We start from the raw sequence: 22,456 nt of genomic DNA on the forward strand, positions 1-22,456 counted from the left end.
TATAGAGCGTCGCAGTCCCACCCCCTTTCAGAAAGACGAGTGGCCCAGGAAATGAATCCCAATGCATTTTGCCCATAGGCTTTTCTTAAAGTATTTATTTAAAGACGGTTACGCCGCGGACAAAGCCAACTCGGATCGTGACAAGTCATGACAATGAACACAATATTTTGGGCCGATCAAATCATTAGAAAGAAGAAAATAAAGGCAGGAGACAACACTATTTGTTTTGTTTTTCTTCTTATAAATTAAAGAGCGTGCCTTGTACTAATATTAGTACTCGATTTAAATAGAAAAAATGTGAAATGAGGGGCGTTCTTGTCGTCCTACATCAATTTATGTTAGCGGACATCTGACTTTGCTACATAAGGTACATATGGTGGTCCCTTATTGGCCAAGCGCTCTTCCCACCAACATGTGATTGGTTAGCCAATTTGCTCCTTTACATATGATAGTTTTTCCTTCAATGTCAATGGCGTGTAATGTTTGGATATTTAATTTACGTCATTTAGTGGAATTATCAGCTCTTGTCATCATACATCATGCATTGTCTAAGCGAGATGCGGTAAGCGAGATGCGATAAGTGATAAGAGATGCGATAGGCGAGATGCGATAAGCTAGATGCGATAAGCGAGATGTGAGAAGCGAAAAGCGAGTGAGTGATTGTCTATAGAGGCTGTCGTAGACCATGTATGACGTAACGTGGCTGTGTGATGTGTGCATGTTGTATGAATGAGCCGATATATTTCCTGTGTACAGTCAGAATAGTGTCATAAACAAGGTCACAATATGGACTCCTCAATCATGGCCGCGACGGCTGATGACAATATGACGGGTCCACTAGTTGCAGCCATCGACCAGGGAACTAGTTCCACTCGATTCATGGTGTTCAACGCAGAAACAGCAGAGCCCATCGCCTATCATCAAGTGGAGCTCAAACAGAGCCTCCCCAAAGTAGGATGGGTGGAGGAGGACCCCAAAGAGGTTCTCCACTCGGTGTACGAGTGTATAGAGAAAACGTGCGAAAAGCTCACCGAGCTTAATATAGACATTGACAGAATCAAAGCGATTGGAGTGTCCAACCAGAGAGAGACCACCGTTGTTTGGGACAAAGAGACAGGAGAGCCTCTCTACAATGCTATCGTGTGGATGGACTTGCGGACCCAGTCGATAGTGGAGCGGATGATCAACAAAGCCCCTGGTAAGGACATGAACCACATCAAGCCAAAGACGGGTCTTCCCATCAGCACGTATTTCAGTGCCTTGAAGTTGCGCTGGCTGTTGGACAATGTGGACGAAGTTCAACAGGCGGTGCGGTCCGGGCGAGCCATGTTTGGTACCATGGACTCTTGGCTGATCTGGAGCCTGACAGGAGGGAAATCCAACGGAGTCCACTGCACTGATGTGTCAAACGCCAGCAGAACCATGCTCTTCAACATTCACACTATGAAGTGGGACCCGTCCCTCTGCAAATACTTTGAGGTTCCAATGGAGATACTGCCCGAAGTGAGGAGTTCCTCAGAGATATATGGTTGCATATCAACAGGATCTCTTACAGGCATACCTATTTCAGGCTGTCTCGGGGACCAGTCGGCAGCACTCGTTGGACAGATGTGCCTTCAGGACGGACAGGCTAAAAACACGTACGGAACTGGCTGCTTTCTGCTTCTGAACACTGGATCTAAGCCTGTGAGTTCCAGCCATGGTCTCCTGACCACCGTGGCATACAAGCTTGGTCCAGACAAACCTACATGCTATGCACTGGAGGGCTCCGTGGCCATTGGAGGGGCGTTAATTCGTTGGCTGCGAGACAACCTGGGCATCATTCAGTCCTCTAGTGAGGTGGAGACTTTGGCTGCGTTGACAGGAACGTCCAGCGACTGCTATTTTGTCCCAGCATTCTCCGGTTTATATGCCCCCTACTGGGACCCCAGTGCAAGAGGGATTATGTGTGGCTTAACACAGTTCACAAACAGAAGTCACATAGCCTATGCCGCACTGGAGGCCGTTTGCTTCCAGACACGAGAGATTCTGGATGCCATGAACCAGGACAGCGGGATACCGCTGACGCAGCTGCAAGTGGACGGAGGAATGACTTCCAACAGGCTGCTGATGCAGCTGCAGGCGGACATCCTCGGCATCCCCGTCGTGAAGTCGGCCATGCCGGAGACCACTGCCCTCGGAGCAGCCATGGTGGCAGGGGCCGCCCAAGGCATCGGCGTGGTGAGTCTCGACCCCAAGGACCTGGGCGTGGTCGCCTCGGAGAGGTTTGAGCCACAGATCAAACCTGAAGAGACCGAGATTAAGTACGGGCGATGGAAGAAAGCAGTCGAGAAAGCCATGGGCTGGGATACGACGGTACCGAAACCTTGCTCAAAGAAGGACTCGAATGAAATAGACACGTCATAGATAAGCAGCACTTTGAGTGTGAACTAGGGACCACCATCCTGATTGACCATGTTGTCTGTTTCGGGTGATGGGTTAAGACAATTTATTTTCAAACAGTGTTTCCCTGTACTATGCCAGTGCAGAAGAGGTAACATAAACATAACAAAAGAAATCCTGGGGAATTGCAAGTGTATATAGGAATATTGTCCAATCAAAAACGTGTCACTAGGTAGGGCGTGTAATCGTCGTCCAATCAGGGGAGAGAATTGAAAGACCAATAACAATATGCTTTCGGCAACCACAATATTACATAAATGTCATATAAAAATACACCAGCCCCGGTGAGCCTTCAGATGTTGTTACAATAACACATTCTTAGCGAAACAACTGTACAAAAGTTGTGATGTTTTTTTCCCGTGTGCATCCGTTTCTACTTTTTAATAAAGGGTAATTATTTTTATTTTTGAGGGCAGATAGCCCCTCCTATGTTCAGCTTTCAACGTACGTGCTATCACAAACTTTGTCCTAACACAAACATTAAATGCCATTGACAATGAAGGGACAATTTTGAGTGTTTGTGTAAAACGCAAACATTGCATAACACAAACATTGAAGACATCAAGGTGAGGACACAAATTCTGATTGGCTGGAATGAGATGATGTACGATGATAAATCGCACCTCACTTCAGTCACACAGGTTTGATTTTTACATTAGCACGCCACCCGTTGCTTAAACAAACATTGTTGTAATTGATGTTGTAATGTAAGATAAGAGGGCCCCTCACTTCACACGGGTGTGATTTTTTTAAATATATATTAATCTGATTTAATTGTATTTTTGAGGTGCGCTGGAATGAAGTGAGGTACGATTTATCATCGTACATAACACACACACGCACGCACGAGCATTTCCGTGTTTTTGCAATTCGATTTTTCCAAATTTCTTTTTTTTTCTACTTTTAACTGAGTATTTCTATATTGCAGTATTGATACTTTTACTCAATTACTACTTTTTTTTCCACCCCTGGCCAGATGTATGGAGGATGGAGATGACTGGAGGGTTTCCCCAAGGGCCAAACTACAGAGAGGAGGGATGGGCTCTACACTTTGACCCAGCTGGCATCACTTACACGGCTACACCACTGATGACGTCTAGAGGACGGCTAAACGTAGGAACATTTATTCTTTGTTTTGTTTTCTTGTTGCTGCTGCTTGTGTTGTATTCTGTCTGACACTAATGTGATTCAAGCTCTTTCCTTCTTTCGTTCGTTCTTTCTTTCTTTCTTTGACCGACCTTCGTGTCAACCCCTGTGTCCACTGTCCTCACAAGTACAGTGATACGTGTGTGTGCGTGCGTGACTTGACACAGAGGGGGGTTAGTCTTCTGAAAGCCTTCTAATTAGTGTCCTGATGGCTGGAGGTGGCGGGCAGATGAGAGGGTTACCTGTCAGCAGCGTATTGTACATGCATGCGGGGCTGCGTGTGTGCGTGTGTGACATGCGTGTGACGTGATGATGGAGCGTTCGTGACAGAGGTTGTGGGGACGCGCCCACACCTCACTGTGATGCTGCACCCGGCCGTGACTGCAGGCTAATCCACCACAATGTACATGCTCATTAGGCCTCACCTGTCTGCTCCTCAATGGGACACTCATCCTGGAGCTTTATCCTTCTAAATGACTTAAGTGTGTGTGTGTGTGTGTGTGTGTGTGTGTGTGTGTGTGTGTGTGTGTGTGTGTGTGTGTGTGTGTGTGTCTCTCACGCATTCACATGCGAGAGAGGTACAGTATATAGTACAGTAGGTGTCTGGTATGTTGTTTGGTTAGGATAAAGCTGTCCATCTTCCATAATAGGTTTCATGATGTCCTATACCGGGGAATTCAAACCCCTGATTCTACCACTCTGAAGAAAAAAGTAAATCCCCACTATAGGCAAGGGGTATAGGTCTGAATTCAACCCTATTTAGACCTGAGGACGATACAAAAAGGCTTCTATCTGAACCCTAAAGGTTTTCTGAGAAACCCATGTTGGTTTTCAAACTATTTAATGTCAAGGTGCCCCAGAATGATAATGTAATTGGCTCCGGACTCCAATCTCAAATATTGGGTTCCAGGGACTCCCTCGGAAGCAAAGATTTGAGTTAAAACCGTTCGCTCTGAAAGAATATAATTATATTCAAAGATTTGCTATTTTTCAATAGCTAAAATATAATATAATGCTTAAAACACCAAAAGGGGCTCCCGCCCGAAATGGGTTTCAAGGGAGTAACCAACCACTGCAGATGTACTGGTTAATACAATATAACTAGTACATTTGCAGTGGTTAACAATACTCCAGTTCAATACCATATTAATGCTCCGGATTGCACCTTTTATTATGCATAGCCTATACTCATAAATGACCTACTCTTCAAGATTCAGGTTTCTACACGTTCAGGAAACTGGTGTTTATCCAATTCAGGACGGGAACACCCTTTTGTGTTCTAAAAGCATTATATTATAGTTTAGCTATTGACAAATAGCAGATCTGCAAGCTCATAGCGCAGCACTGAGTGCCACGCTACAAGCTTGTAGATCTGCTAATTTTTTTTTAAATCGTGAAAATGTGGAGCAAAATCTTTGAATATACCGTATATTCTTTCAGAGCGAACGTTTTTAACTCAAATCTTTGCTTCTGCGGGGGTCCCTGGAAGAACAGAATTTGAGATGGGGGGTTCCGTGGCCAAAATTCAGATAATTCTAGGGGGTCCTTCCTGACTCCTTGACATGGAAAAGGTTGAGCAACGCTGACATTGTTCTTTTGAGAGAACTGTCATGATTTAGTAGTAGAAGTTGTAGAATGGACCTCGGGTCTAAATGGGTTAAGGTCTTTTTTGTCAGCGTATCGGCACGCAAGCTGCTTCACCCTCCTCTGTCACGGTGTCCTTGTGAATTCACTGGAGCATGATATGAGCCACTGAGTCGCAGCAGCGCTCCACTGTGTGCTCGGCTTGTGGTCATAATAGCTGGGCCGTTTGGGTGTCTTCCAACCGCACAGATGGCAGCAGTCACTGGATGGCATGTGTATAGTCCCCCCCTTTTTCTAGAGACCCACACTCACTCATTAGGACGGCTGGAGATGAAGTCAGTGCAACACCTCCGTCTGCCCTGTCATCGTTGTGGAGAGGCCAGATGTTTTGACACGTGACGACGTTAGAAATGGACCCCAGTAAAAAAAGGGGACTGGAGGTGTCTCGTGTAACCCGGGGCTCGAGGCTCACATAGCTTTATTGTAAGAGGCCAAGAGCCCTAGACTAAAGAACCAACAGAATGTTAATGAACAACTAAATAAGAAAGTTCAATCCCCGAGCAGCTGCTCAAAATGTTACTTGCACAATATACATAGAGAAATTAATTTGATTCGGATTTAATTCCATACATATGTATGCCTATAATATGGGGCGGTATAGCCTTACATTGAGTGTGAGTGACCTTGCAGCTGCTGTGTTGATCAAACACTAATTTCTCCTTGTCTTTGTGAATAAATGCGTATTCTGTACCCGTTCTCATCCAATGTTTTCGCCCCACTTATCTTCCGAGTGGGTGGGTCTTCTACATGCATCTGTGTGTGTGCGTGTGCGTGTGCATTCATTGTGAAGTCTGTGTGTGCGTACGCGTCTGCATTGTGAAGTCTGTCCCAGCCAACACACGGAGACAGTCAGTGTGAGGTTTGAACACTGAGGCGTTGCTTTTACACAACAGGGGTTTTCCCAAAAATCAAACCAAGTCAATCGTGCGTCAAATAGCTCCACAGGGAGCTAGAGTTCTGTGTTTAACATATTTTGGGTAGGAACCCCTTTTGATATTTAGCATCATGTTATGCTTTAGCTATAGAAAAATAGCAGATCTACAAGCTACGAGCTTGTAGGTCTGCTATTTCTAAGAACGACTGACATAGAAACATGGGTTTTTCTGAAAACTTTTTTTTTAAAATAATGTCATGCACATTTGTCCAGTGCATATAGCCTACCACAGGTTGACTATAGATTTAGAACACATTTCGATGCTCTTGCTACTGAAATGATCGATTTATACATTTATGTGGAGAATTCCCGTCATTTAACATGCATCTCCATGGGTGACGACGAGGACAGCTCGCCCTGTCTCCTCGCTGCTAACGTGCCTATTGGACAAGGACGTGTTGGGGAGGGACTCATTTAGTATTGCGGATTTGAATGCATTTTAAGTGTCCCTTTTCAATGTTTTTATGATGGCATTCAAAACGGGTGAAATTAGGGCAGGTATACCTGCCGCCATGAACCTGGCCAAGGGAGTGGCGCTAGCCGAGGTGCTGAACTCTGGCTTCACTGTGGATCAGTGTTGATTTCCTCGACTAAAACTAAGACGAAAATGTTCGTCGACTACCTTTTTTCACTGACTAAAACTAAAGGAAAACTAAGCTATGATGACTAAAACTAAGACTATTTCGTCAACACATACAAACTAGACTAAAATGTTAGGAAGGGACTATAGTGGACAAGAGATCCAGTATATGTCAACATGTCATTTTACACTTGGTTGCATGCTGAACATGGCCAATCTACAAGCTCACAACGTATCGTGGCAGTGCGACACGTTGTGAGCTTGTAGATCTGATATTCTTTGTGTAAAAGTGTAAAAATGCCGTCATTACGACGGCATCAAGGCCCGCCAAAATAAATTGTAGTCGACTAAATCTACAGTTGATTTTAGACTAAATTTAGACTAAAATATTATATTTAGTATAGTAATAGTAGGGGATAAGCAAGCTTGAGCCACGAGAGAGGCACTGTCGAGCCTATAAGGACTCACACACACTTGATGGGGTTATTGAGGCCAGACTCCAGTGCGTGCGTGCGTGCGTGTGTGCATGTGTGCGTGCGTGCGTGCATACGCGCGTGCGTCACAGGCAGACTGATGGCTATCCAAATCCAATATAATATAGTCATTTCAGACTTTTCTCCTATCGCGACTGCAAAACCGTTTTAGTCGTTGGAACTTCATTTAGCAAAATTGAAATGCACTTGCCTGGAAAATGGAAATGACTGCTCATGGAATTAGATTGTTATGCGCCTACTCGTGTGTGTGTGTGTGTGTGTGTGTATAATAGTGTTGTGACAGAACTGTCAGAATTTAGTTTAATGCAAAAGATTGTTAAAAGCATTAACACCGACGAATCATCCCACCCCCCCCCCCCCCTCCACACACACACACACACACACACACACACACACACACACAGACACACACACACACACACACAGTGAGTTCTATTAATGTTGTGTAAGTTAAAGGGATTTTAGGCTCATTAACAGATTTGAAAAGGCTCTTGTGTGCCAAATATCAGTCAGAGAGAGAGAGAGAGAGAGAGAGAGGGGGGGGGGAGGTGGGAGAGAGAGAGAGATTGGTCTGACATACGGAACTAAAAAAAACACAACAACAACAAGAGTTGAAATAAGTATTGCTGCTAATACATTTAGAATACATAGCGGGTCACCTTTTGTGATGTCACTGATGATCACATGACCCCAAGTTCTAGACCTCAGAGTTGTTGTGTTCAAACTTAAGGTATATTGATGGAAATGAGTGGTATTCTCCTTTTAACCTGCATTTAGACGTCGACATTTTAAAAATGTCTTCAAAATCCTGACTGTTTTCTGAAAACACTTCTGTTTCTGTATGTAAAAAAACGTATGCCTCTGCCCCCCATCTGAAAATATGTCGTTCCAGGGACCAGCAAAGATTTGAGTTAAAAATGTTCACTCTGTAATAATATATATTCAAAGATCTGAGGCACATTTTCACGATTTTTTTCAAAAATAGCAGACCTACAAGCGCCATGATCTTGTAGATCTGCTATTTGGGGGTATAATGGGTTAAGCCAGTGGCTCGCTCAGAGACACTTGTACAGGTGTGCCCTGGTGGGGAGGGGGTGGGGTCGAACCCGTGACCTCCCAGTTCCCCGAAGGCCTCTCTCTCTGCCCAGTCATCAACGGTCACCCAAGAAGCATTTCCTAGCAGTGATGACGATGACATCATTGGGGCCATGCATGAGGCGAACCGGAGACCTTCTGACTAACCAGATCACGGCCTCTCTCTCTCTCTCTCTCTCTCTCTCTCTCTCTCTCTCTCTCTCTCTCTCTCTGTAAGAAGAGAAGGGAAGAGGGAAAAGGGTTACCGTGTGTGTGTGTCATCATGTTTTCTTACAGTGGGGGGGGGGGGGTTTTGTTGACAAGAGGTAGAATAATGCTGCGTTTCAGTGGTCATGGCTTCATGCTTCTCTGTGGCCGTGTGTGTGTGTGTGTGTGTGTGCATGAGTATGGCGGTGATGCCCCTGTCCGTCGTCACCACAGGCAGATGGAACCGAGACCAACTAGGGCTGAGTGGAAGCCACAGGCAGGCCACAAGCCCCCCTCCCCTCCCCTCCCCCTCCATTTGGTCACACTCACAGACAACACACCTCTAACGATGTTTGCGTGCCGCTGCTGACACACACTCCTCAGGCATGCGTCTCTTCTCTTTAGCTGCATTTTAATTACAGACTCAGGGGTTGGGAGCAGTGGAGTGCAAATTTCAGACACAATGCCGCAATTAGGGGGGCGGGCGGCGCTGCTCAAAGACCTCGTCACAGCAGGGGCCTAATCCGTGGAGAGGAGAGGGACACAAGGGTGGCCGCATTGACCCATTGAAACCGGGAAAGCAATGTCATTTTAGATTTGAGACACATTTGATACTTAAGATATAGCAGAAATGGCAGATATACAAGTGCATAGTGCGTCATGCTAAGACCTTGCAGATCTGCTATTTTTGGAAAATGTATGAACATTTGTGCAAATCTATGAAAACATTTTGAGATGGGGGTCCGTGGACAAATACCATAATTCAGGGAGTCGTTGACATTAAAAGGTTTTGAGCACCACTGATATAAAACCATGCGTTTTTCCAGAAAACTTGTTTTCTTGCATTTAGAAGGTATATTTGTAGACTATTTTTGTACTCTCTCACAGACATTTGTGAGCACTGTAGACTTTACTGTGTGGTGGTAGCAAGAGGCTTATGATAAATGCAACGACGAGAATTGTAACCAATTCACTTTGTATAATTGTCTTTCACCGTTTACGGTTCGTTTCACCAATTTCCTCCGTGTGTTATTGTGAAACCCGCCCCATTCTCTGGCTTGTTGTCTGACACGGCACCAATAAAGAACATTGGATGAAGGCCTTTATTGTCCCGAGTGGCATTTATATCTTTCTAAATACTTCTTGGCAAACACGTGTAATTGAGTCAGTCACTGAGTCAGAGGACAACGTGATTTATGCGGCAATTATGCTATCTATTTATTCTTGTGTTCGTGTGTTTATTATACGCCCGGGCGAGTATGCAGAGATTTCAACCTCGGCTGGGCAATAAAGTTGTAGCTTATCTTATGTTAGTTTAGTTATCAGTTTGATGGATGCATTTCAACAACTTAAACCCATAATATACTTAGCTGACGATGGTCCCTGCTGGCCTGCTCCTTTTTTTCCCCTCTACATGACACATTATATTTGCTGAAAATGTCCAATCTACAAGCTCACAACAACTCAACGTTACAATACCTTGTGAGCTTGTAGATCAGGTATTTTTGTCTATCGTTTGCCTTATTATTACATTCCCAGTTTTTTTTTTTGTCAAATATGTTTTTATTGAACAGATAAATTATTACAAACATTATAATATGAAATACTTTTTTTTTATGAAACAAAATGAAAGAAAAGATAAAGACAAAAAAAGATAAAGAAATCCCTTAACCCTCCCACCCATACTGCTCAGTGACATTGCATACTATATAATGAGATGATAGAAATCTCGTGGAAAACATCTGAAAAGAAAATGGCGTACAGTCAACCATATCAATGGTATCCTGTCTATTAATCGTTTCTACTCAGGTAATGGACAAGGGGGCAGCCAAATCTTATCAAACTGTTTCTCCCTGTTTCTCAGGAAATACCTTATTCTCTCAAGATGAAGTGTACTAGTCATTTCATTTAACCAGTGCTTAAATGCAGGAGCCTCTTCCTTTTTCCAGTGTGTCAGAATTAGTTTTTTCGCTGTAATCAGACCATATGAGTTACATTCCCAGTTTAAAGGGATGCATGTGGTTATATCCCATTATTTAAATGTTTCGCATTGGCTATTCCAAAATATCAGATATACAAGCTCTCAGCGTGTCACTTCGTGCCACGCTGCAAGCTTTTACATCTGCTATTTTTGAAAGTGTGAGAGAACTACTGATTTAGAAGGCCTGTCTTAATTTAAATGGTGGGTTTTCTGGCCCTTGCTTCCTTTTTGTAAAATAACTTATTGTGACTTATAAGTAGTCCTGCCCCACTCAGGCATGAAGGAAGCATGAGTTCAAGCCCGTTGCTCTCCCCATGTCCCTCATATATGGGGACTAGGTTCGTGGAGGGTGTGTAGAGCCCAGGATCACATTAGATGATTGACACGGGGGTGAAAAATGGGTTACAAAATCGTGGGATAAATATATATTTTTTTAAATAAAAATAAGTAGTCCTGCCCGAAGACCAGAAGCCTCAGATCTCCCTGGACCAACAGGCAGGGCTTCTTCACCTGTGGCTCATTCACTGGTATACAGTAGATGTTTGGCTTCCATTGTGGGAGACCCCTGGTTCAAATCCAGGAGGTTGCATAAGCAACAACTTACTGTGTATGTGTATGTGTATGTGTGTGCATGTGCATGAGCGTGTGTGTGTGTGCATGTGCGTGCCGTGCGTGCGTGTGTGTGCAACGCATGGAAGTGATGGAACACATTGGAACAGCCTAGAGGGGCACAGTAAAACTCCCACACAATGGAAATGTGAACAGCATGACTCGCACATAATGACTTATCAGTCAGTTAACTTTTAATGAAGGGAAAACCGTTTTAGCACTGACTGGATGCCCGCATTACATCATCCTTAATCTAGAAACACTACGTTGTGATTGCAAGCCTCCGCCAAACGGTTGCCGTTTACATAACAGATACAGTACCAGGCAGTAGTTCCAGAACCATGGATTGCACTTCCAAATGCAATCCATGGGAAGTGGACCAATGTTGTTTTTGGCAGCAAAGTTTGATGGTTTCAGTCATAATAGTCTCTTGAATAGTTATCATTTAGTTGTGTACGCATTGCATTTGTGTGTTCCGGGAACATTCAAGGAATATTGCTTGGGATATGCAGAACATTACAAACTTGAGCTTGTAGATCTGCTATTTTATATAGTGCGGCACAGAGTGCCGCGCTACGAGCTTGTATAGGTCTGCTATTTTTTGAAAAATCTTGAAAATGTGGTGCCAATGCGGAGGCCAATTTAATATATAATCTTGGGGGTCCTTGAAATGAAAATGTTTGAGAACGACTGACTTATAGAAACATGGGTTTTCCTGAAAACTGTCAGGATTTAGAAGACATTTTGTAGAATCGTCCTCAGGTCTAAATGGTTTTAAGCCAGTGAGTTCGTCCCCCCTGGGAGTGATGATCAGCTCGTCATGATTCACTCTGGCTTTTATCACCTCTTTGTCTGGCAGCTTTCAACTCGGACAACAACAACAGCTCTTAGTCTTTCCTCCTCAGTCACACAGCTTTCTGAGAAGAGAACAAGTCTTCATTTATATCGATCTGTGAACCCTTTCAGTCTACTTGCCCCCTCTAGAGCCCCATTGTGAACCCGGACATGTTGACTACACCAAGGTTTTATGTATGGATGCACCGAAAGGGACATTCTTAGCCGAAACTGAATATAGAAACCGAATACTGAATATGATATATCTTTTTTCCTACCATTGTTGTCATGGCCATACCTTAAAGCTACCTGATTTATGGCAAAATAAATGGTCATGGCGAAAGTTAACTTAAAAAAGAATCGCTATTATGGGTCCATAAAAGATTTATTCAGCTCTTTTGAATGCATTAATTTCATACACTATTCTGTGATATATTTTCTGCCTATTCGGGCCGAAACCGAATAGGCCGAATAGCCATTTTCTGCCGAATATTTTCTGCAGACGAATATTCGGTGCCGGTCGATGGTAACTTGCATTATGTTGAGCATTTATCATAATTCATAATGCTTGGAATGGATTCAGCATCATGAAAACCCCCTAGATTTACATGTCACATGCATACATAAAGCATGATGAAAATGTGACTTTTTTGTGCCTTCTATAGGTTGGTCAAAAGATACATGACAATAATGCATTCATTCATTCATTCATTCATTCATATTAAAGTCAAAGTCGTACGATTTGTAACACACGTTACCGCAGTGCAATTTGTTCTCCACATTAGACCCATCTCTTGGAGCGGTGAGCCGCAGCCAAGGAGCGGGTGAGCTGCAGCCGTGCCGCGCTCTGGAATCATTTGATTAGTTGATTTGACCCCCCAATCCGACCCTTTGATGCTGAGTGCCAAACCAGGGAGGCATTGGGTCCCATTTCTACAGTCTTTGGTATGACCCGGCCGGGGATCGAACCCCGACCTCCCAGTTTCAGGGCGGACACTCTAACACTCTAACCACAAGGCCACTGTCTGGTCAACGCCCTATAGATCTGACCGTGTAGAAGGAGGAGAGAGAGAGCCTGTTTGATGTCCTCAGTGTGAGGTCACTTTGATGATGTCATCATTTCTAGGAAATGCTTTTTGGCGTGCCTCTATAGATGACAGGGCAGCTAGAGTATAGAGAGACCCTTCTGGGAACTAGTGGAGGGTCACAGGTTTGACCCCCGGCTCGCCTGTACATGTCAAAGTGTCCCTGAGCGAGCCACTTAACCACACAGCCCCCTACCGCTCATCTAAACACCATCTGAGTGAGCCATCCTCAAGCCACCATACTCCCCTTTTCCTCTTTTTGAGGGCCGCTTTTTATAAATATTTGTTCATGGCTTTTATGCCTTTATTGATAGAGTGAGAGAAAGAGAGAGAGAGAGAGGGGGGGGGAGGGAGGGAGGGAGGTAGGTAGGTGGATGGATGGATACTTTATTGATCCCGAAGGAAATTAGTTTTGTCCAACAGCTCTCCAGTGTAAAACATACATTCAGAATGAAAAGAGCATGATGAACATATATAAATACATTACATCAGTAAATAGAATGCAGTAGAAAAAGGTAATAGCTTTAATAAGTTAAAAAAGGCATGAGTTAAAAGTACAACACCAAAAAAAGCAAGGCAAGTATGTTAACTGACCAACCCCCTTCTTCATAGTTACAGTATGAAGACAGACAGGAGAGAGAGAGAGAAGGGGAGAGAAATGCAGCAAAGGTCATCATGAACGGGACTCGAACACGCGACGCGTTCTCTTTGCACTCTATGTGAATATATTTACAGTACCATTTACCTTGTTATCAATCTGGGAATACATTTGATTAAAAAAAAATGAGGGGGGGGGGGGTGTATTTTTTTAAACAGGAATTCGGGTTTGGCTTCTGTGTTTGTTTATTCCTACTAACAACACTCTGGGCTCCATTTTCGTCACCGCTAAACCCCTTATCCCTAAACTTATTTGCCTTTTTTTTTTTTTTTTTTTTACTATTTTGAAAAACATTTTTGAATAGTTCAACTAGCCAGTCAAGGTCAAGGTCAAGACTGGCCATTTTAACTATTCAAAAATGTTTTCCTAATACCAAAAAATAAGGCAAAGAAGTTTAGGGATAAGGGGTTTACATGGCTTAAATTCATCAGTCCTGGGGACTGATTTCAGTCCTGAGGATTTCATAGGGGTCATTTAATGAGATCAGTGCAGATTTGCAAAAGATCATTTTCAGTCAATTTTTGGGGCTTTAAGCGGTGATGAAAATGGACCCCTATATGTCCGCAACGGAGCATAAACTGGGGCATAACGGATGAAAGGCAGGAGGTGTCCTGGGAGCGTATAATACAAGGAGAGGTGTGACGTTTTACAACGGGATAACTCATGTCAGGAGCAAACGTGCATGTCAGGCCAGAGACATTGATCACCAGGGCCATGTCATAGCACTGAGCTTAACCCCTTTTAGGCGGCAACCCCCTTTGGTGTCTAAAGCATTATGTTATGCTTTAGCTATTGGAAAAATAGCAGATCTATATACAAGCTACGAGATTGTATGTCTGCTATTTTTTGAAAAATCGTGAAAATGTGGCGCAAATCTTTGAATATATATATATATATATATATATATATATATATATATATATATATATATATATATATATTCTTTCAGGGCGAACGTTTTTTTACTCAAATCTTTGATTCCGGGGGGGGTCCCTGGAACAACATATTTTCAGATGGGGGGTGGAATAGTTATGCATAGTTTAGATTTAGAAGGCATTCGTAGAATCGTCCTCAGGTCAAAATGGGTTAACCCATTCTGAACGGGAACCCATTTTGGTGTTAGCATCATGTTATGCTTTAGCTATTGAAAAATAGCAGATCTACAAGCTCGTAGCGCGCCACCGAGTGGCGCGCTACGAGCTTGTAGGTCTGCTGTTTTTGAAAAATCGAAGAGCGACTGACATCGAAGACATTTTTAGAATCTGATCTCAGGTCAGAATGGAAAACTGTCAGGATGTAGAAAACATTTTTAGAATCTGATCTCAGGTCAGAATGGAAAACTGTCAGGATGTAGAAGACATTTTTAGAATCTGATCTCAGGTCAGAATGGAAAACTGTCAGGATGTAGAAGACATTTTTAGAATCTGATCTCGGTTCAGAATGGGTTAATGAGCAAATCTGGACAGATAGGGGGGCGGCGGGAGCTGTCTCTTTCCCCGGGGCGACTGTCAATCAAAACCGAGACATGCCACGCCGGCATCAAACGAGGCACACATATCTCCACAACAAGACAAGGAACACCGGAGCCAGATATCACACACACGCTACACAGTGCTATTACTATCAAGGTGAATGAGAGGGTGCAGCCTTATGTGTGACACGTTGATGGATTAGAAATCTCCATGTCATAATAAAGTCACCCGATTATGGACACGATTACCGGTTGAAATATACGTCTGCGCATCATCATCAGCAGCGCTGTGTGCTTCTCAAGTTCTTTGTTGTCAACCAACTGTTTTGGCAGGATTTAGAGTTACAATGGCTCACGGAGGGAGGAAGGGAGGAGGAGGAGGAGGAGGTATTGTGCATTACGAGAGTATTTTCCGTAGACTTGCTGTTGATAAAACAGGCTTTTGTTGCTTAAAACAGGCTTTTGTTACTACAAAATGCCTCCTATTGTTTCATGCGGTTTGCCAGATGGTGGGAAAGTTTATCTTTTGATATCCAGTTGGGCCACTTTAAGAAACGAGAGGCTTTTATAAAGATCAAAACACAATATTAATGTTGAGAGAGAAGGGAAAATAAAGATAAACCCAAGGACTACAGTAATGCACTCTAATTCAGACTAAATGGTCACAGGGCTTAGATCAAAATGGAGTATGTGTAAGAGCAAACTAGGGGTCTTCAACAGGTGGTCCGGAGCCCCTATGGGGTCCTCAGAGTTACCACAGGAGGGCCTCCAGATGTTTGTGTGATGGGATATCCTTTTTTACATCAACCACTTCAACCCTAGCGTTCCTATTCTAAGGAGATCTTTAGCTATTTTGCTCATTTCCGCCAAAGAGGTTTGGTGTAGAGGGACAAAAAGAGAAGACTTAAGTACAGCGTTAAAGGTCCCATTTTAACCCATTTAGGCCTGACGTCAAAATTTAAAAAAATCGTTCGCTCTGAAAGAATATATGTTCAAAGATTTGTGCCGCATTTTTATGATTTTTCAAAAATAGCAGACCTACAAGCTCCTATGAGCTTGTAGATCTGCTTTTTTTCAATAGCTAAAGTATAACATAATGCTTATGGGTTTTAAGTGAGGGGTTAAGACCCTTCCCTTCCCGACTCGCACACTTTTTCTTTTCACACAACGGGACACAAAACGAACCAGCAACGATGTCGTCCATACCATTATAGATCCATGCATTATTAGGCTATCTTAATCAATAAGTCCTTTCTCGTTTGAGGAGCTCCTCAAACGAGAAAGCCTTTGCACCGATGCTACGTTTGTGCTGACTCTTGCATGCCGGCCGGCCCTGATGATAGTGATGTAAACCAGTCTACCAAGCTACCTATATATATATAGGTTTAATCTGCAACACAATTGTATAGGCCTACACTTCGTCTGTCTTTCAGCTAAGGGGTTCTTGGCCTGAAAAAGGTTGAGGACCATAATATAGAGTTAAACCACTTCTATTTGCTGTGCTTTGTTCTACATGAAATGGCAAAAAAAAAAATCACACCCTTGTGAAGTGAGGGTGCGGGCACTCAATCATCATACATCATCTCATTCTGGCCAATCGCAATTTGTGTTCTCACTTCTGTCTTCAATGTTTGTCTTTATGTACACACTTCTGTCTTCAATGTTTGTCTTTATGTACACACTTCTGTCTTCAATGTTTGTCTTTATGTACACACTTCTGTCTTCAATGTTTGTCTTTATGTACACACTTTTGTCTTCAATGTTTGTCTTTATGTACACACTTCTGTCTTCAATGTTTGTCTTTATGTACACACTTTTGTCTTCAATGTTTGTCTTTATGTACACACTTTTGTCTTCAATGTTTGTCTTTATGTACACACTTCTGTCTTCAATGTTTGTCTTTATGTACACACTTCTGTCTTCAATGTTTGTCTTTATGTACACACTTCTGTCTTCAATGTTTGTCTTTATGTACACACTTTTGTCTTCAATGTTTGTCTTTATGTACACACTTCTGTCTTCAATGTTTGTCTTTATGTACACACTTTTGTCTTCAATGTTTGTCTTTATGTACACACTTCTGTCTTCAATGTTTGTCTTTATGTACACACTTCTGTCTTCAATGTTTGTCTTTATGTACACACTTCTGTCTTCAATGTTTGTCTTTATGTACACACTTCTGTCTTCAATGTTTGCGTCTACACAAACACTCAAACCTGACCATTGGCATTCAATGTCAATGGCATTCAATGTTTGTGTTTACACAAACCCTCAAAGCTGGACATATATATATATATATATATATACAGTAGGAGGGGCTAGTGCCCCTCAAAAAAACAAACTACCTATACAAGCGCACAATGCATTCTTGCTCTGAGCTTGTAGATCTGCTGAATGTTTGCTTAGTTCTTTCTTTGCTATGGTGTATACTGTATACTGTACGTATGTGGGCCTTATTATGCCATGCCCAGAATAGGGTTCACATGTGGCTCCATGCGAGTAATAAGATACTGTCCACACGCTCCCCCAGTCAGTTGTTGTGGTGATAGGAGGAGGGAAGATGAATTGTGCAGCGGGTTGTTACAACAGCGCTGTGTTTTCAGTTCACCTTCATACATGACAGATGACATGCAGAAAGACACAGTGACTGCTGATTGTATCGTCCCCTCCTCTCCTCCCCCCCCCCGTCTTCATATTACAGAAGTATGATACGACTGCCTGTCTCAAAGGGACATCATCAGTAGCGGTTGTGACAGCCAATTTACTCCTGCAGAAAACAAACCATTCCTGGCAGGCAGGGGGGGTGGGGGCTTATTGTCCTGTTGAGTTGAATCATACAGCATTCTTATCTACTTTATGCTCTGTTTTGGTTTGTGTTTTCTCACTGTATGTAAAGCACTTTGTGAGATCTCTCTGTGAAGGGTGCTATGTAAAAAATAATGACGGTACTTACAGTACTTACTGAAACACATACAAATCCTATGGAAAGGAACCTGTACTGCACTGCGCAGCATTATATGTATTATGTATTATATGTTTTCTCCATTATTTAGCCCATTCTGACCGGGCACCCATTTTGGTGTTAGCATCATGTTCAGGGCTCGACGCTTAGCATTTTTCCAAGTAGCACGTGTGCGCCTAAGTTGAAAAATCTAGTAGCACACAAATTATTTTAGGAGCACGATGAAAAATGATGTATTTTTAAGGGCCCTCCAATATACAGCCTTTGTCCCCACACATCTCAAAATGAGCCATTGACAATCAACAGAGAAATTAAGTCAAAATTCTGCTAAATATGACGCCATTGACATTGAAGGGAAAATGTATGTCATAAGTAAACGAGCAAATCAGCTAACCAATCACAGGCAACAGGCATTCTGATTGGTCAGTATGAGATGATTTCTGATGATGTATGATGACAAGAGCGCCCCTCACTTCACATGGGTGTGATTCTTTTAATGAAGTGATATGAGGTAGGGGTGGAAAATAATGTCAAAATATTATATCACTATCTTTTCAGCAATTATCACAAAATAGTGATATTCATCATGATATCATTGTTATGTTTGTTTTCATATAATCTATATAATCAATTTGTTTTATGCTAATACTTTGTAGATAGATCGATAGTAGCTCTGTTCCATACCTCTAATACGTGCAACACATTAGAGCTATGGACCAGAGCTAGATAGATAATAAGTTGCTCATGGATGGATAGACAGGCTATCCGTTTTTATCCTGCTGTTCTATCATGTTAGTGTGACATTCAGACAGTGCAGAGGCTGCTCGATGGTGAATTAGTATTGTAACATTCTCCTTGGCTTTGACTGACTGATATTAATACGGTAATCCAGCCAGTTCGGTCATTTGCATTATCATTTATGCTGGGCACACACTTTTGTAAGCAAACGCTAAGCAAGGGTTGTTTTTGATAAACATCAATCCGTCCACTCCATGTGTGTGTGTGCGCACACGCGTGCGTGCACGGCTGCACGCTGTTTCACCCGCGTTTGGTTAAAAGTAAGTTACGTTTGAACTTTGAACATTACAAACAAACTTTGCAAATAACGTGTCGGGGTCCAAGCAATTCCTTCTGAATCTGTGCGATCATGCTAATGCTATCCCGCTGAGTTCGCTCTGACTTCTTTAGCAAGCAGTGTGACAGGGAAGAGCACGGAGCAGCAACACAGGGAGGGGAGGGGCGGTGGGAGCAAAGGGAACAGATCTTCAAATGAACACCGCATTGAGCCTCGACAGAGTCGATACGTTGTTAGCTTGTAGCTCTTCTCTTTTTGGCGAACGACACCGCCGTTCAGAAATATAAATGTAGGTATAGAACCGCGACTATAGAATGTGCACTTGCTGTAGACAGAGACTTGTCTTTATCACGATTGAATGGTCAAATAGTCGCACCTGTGCTACAAATTTAATTTTACAACTCGCACGGTGATATTTTTAGTCGCAAATGCGAGTACCTAGTCGCACAGTCGAGCCCTGATCATGTTATGCTTTAGCTATTGAAAAATAGCAGATCTACAAGCTCATATCGCGCCACCGAGTGGCGCGCTACGAGCTTGTAGGTCTGCTATTTTTGAAAGATTCGAAGAACGACTGACATTTTTAGAATCTGATCTCAGGTCAGAATGGGTTCATCAGACCAGTGTGTGTCCCGTGGAAACCTCGTATGAATCTGATCTCAGGTCAGAATGGGTTAAAGCCTGTATACTTGATCAAACTACGGCGTCACACAAAAGCTTCACAACAAGTAGCTACCTTTACAGCACCTACTCAAAATGCTACAGTTTGCAGTTTCACAATGTGGAGCAGAGTCCTTTAACCCATTCTGACCTGAGATCAGATTCATACGAGGTTTCCACGGGACACACACTGGGTCTGATTAACCCATTCTGACCTGAGATCAGATTCTAAAAATGTCAGTCGTTCTTCGAACTTTTCAAAAATAGCAGACCTACAAGCTCGTATCGCGCCACTCGGTGGCGCGATACGAGCTTGTAGGTCTGCTATTTTTCAATAGGTAAAGCATAACATGATGCTAAACACCAAAATGGGTGCCCGGTCAGAATGGGTTAAGGTAACAACTTTGGACAGACGACGTGTAGCTCGATGAATGGGGACAGACGGATAAGAGCAAGGACAATGGGATGGAATGTTCCTATAGTGTAGAGGATAATACTTTTCGGAACCTCGCTTGTATGTCCAATACTGGGGGACGAAATGGATCTAATGTGGTTATTATTTTGTTACAAGGTCTTGTTAATGTGTTCCGTTGGTTCTATTATTTATTAAAAAAACCCCACAGACACACTTTTCACTTTCACATAAAAGGCTTCCAGCAGACAGCGACGGTGTACTGCGTATGAGGGATTAGCGGAGAACACTTTGACTCGGGACGATGCGATGACTCCAGTTAGACATACGGTGTATAATGTCCCTGATTTAGAGATGAAAACCTGTGTAATTTGCTGAGCCTGCTGGCATTGGGGATGACATACTGCCTTAAAACTTCACGCTGGGGAGTTTGGTGCCTGGCCGTTTCAGCTCCTGTAAATCAGCCCAAGGAGCGTAGAAAAAAATTGCAGCCCACAAAAATTGCAGCCCACAATCAGATACCACCCAGTCCTTGGCTAACCTCTGTGTGTGTGTGTGTGTGTGTGTGTGTGTGTGTGTGTGTGTGTGTGTGTGTGTGTGTGTGTGTGTGTGTGTGTGCATGTGCTGAGTGCTCGCGTGTGTGCGTGAGATATACTCCTGTGCTCACAGTCGGTGTGCGTAAAACGTGTGTTATCTTTTGATGGAGGCCTTTTTTTTTCCCCCTGAGAAACTGAAATGTATGTGAACTTCAAGAGACTGTACTTGCCAATACACAGGCAGCACATACTGTAACTACTGTAGAAGAGAACAAGACTAAATATTTAGGTGGGCAAATAATATGCCCTTCGTCTAAATCACTATTTGACATTCTCACTGTGGCCTGCATGCAGTAGCAAACTAGCAAACACTCCACAATGTCTTTGATCTATAAACACCAGGTCAATTCTTTAAAAAAATACATTTGTGGCAGTTAGCAGGTGCTCTTATGCAGAGTGACTTACAAGTGTGTGTGTGTGTGTGTGTGTGTGTGTGTGTGTGTGTGTGTGTGTGTGTGTGAGATCAGAATAAGCAGTGTAAACATGAACTCTAGTAAATAAACTATGTAAAATACATAGTCACATAATTAGGGGAATACACTATGGGAAACCAGGTAAACAATGGACCAGTACCATCCGTCTAAACGACATGCTATCTAACGTAGTAACATTATGTGTTATGATTATCTGTACTGGGTTTGATCCTTGATGAGTCTGTGTGAAAATATGGCTCTCGGAAGAAGTTGTATAGCCTATCCACACTTTTCCTGGGCTGTGTGTGCTACAGTTCCTGTTGATTTAATTGGATATCATTGGTCATCTGACCAGTTTCATTGAATTTCATTGGATCAAGGGAACATAGCCAAGAAGAATTCCAGGAATTTATTGATGTTTTAAATAGCCATCATAGATCCATAACGATAAAATATGTGACACACACAGAAAGGATTGACTTTCTTGATGTAACAATCTTCAAGGGCCCAAACTTTAACACAAATGGGAAACTAGACTTAAAAGTATTCTTTAAAGAAACAGACACTCACGCCCTATTACACAAAACGTCATTCCACCCGACACACTCCTACACAGGAATAGTCAAATCACAACTACTAAGATTCCATAGGATTTGCACGCAAAGAAGTGATTTCAAAATAGCTTGTAAAACTCTATTTAATGCCCTCAGACTAAGAGGATACACTAGGACCTTCCTCCGGAAAGCCCAAAAAACCTTCTTAGAAATAAAAGTGCGAGATACAGGCCCCAAATTGGCCCTGATAACCAGTTATTCAACACAGAGCACACTAGCCAACAACAGAACTAAAAGGAATTTTGAGAACCGAACAGACGATCTTCTAAAAGATTATAAAATTATATCGGCCTACAGAAAAAATAAAAACCTTAAAGATTATCTAGTACACAGCAAGCTAAAAGAAATCAACACACCAGCACGCCAGGGACCAGAATACTTCAAACCCAAACAATTAGTAAAAAATAGAACCACAAAACGCGTCTTGGAGATTAAACAACAAATAACAGCCAGAACCAGCAACTGCATTTATTTAATCACATGTGAAAAATGTGGTTTACAATATGTCGGAGAGACAGGTAAAACAATAGGTACTAGGCTGGGACGACACAGATACAATATTAAC

At 42.7% G+C, this 22,456-nt stretch overlaps 1 protein-coding gene across 1 annotated transcript; it reads left to right on the plus strand.

The window, feature by feature from the left end:
- Positions 1-801: 801 nt before the first annotated feature.
- LOC308309765 (glycerol kinase-like) lies at positions 802-2,406 on the plus strand (the record flags this gene model as incomplete). The annotated part of the gene is made up of 1 exon (XM_080755682.1): positions 802-2,406. The coding sequence occupies one exon, from the start codon at positions 802-804 to the stop codon at positions 2,404-2,406; it is 1,605 nt and encodes a 534-aa protein (XP_080611808.1).
- Between the last annotated feature and the right edge of the window lie 20,050 nt (positions 2,407-22,456).

The sequence above is a fragment of the Protomyctophum bolini genome (assembly GCF_963924005.1).
Source record: "Protomyctophum bolini genome assembly, chromosome: 22".
NCBI classification, from domain to species: domain Eukaryota; kingdom Metazoa; phylum Chordata; class Actinopteri; order Myctophiformes; family Myctophidae; genus Protomyctophum; species Protomyctophum bolini.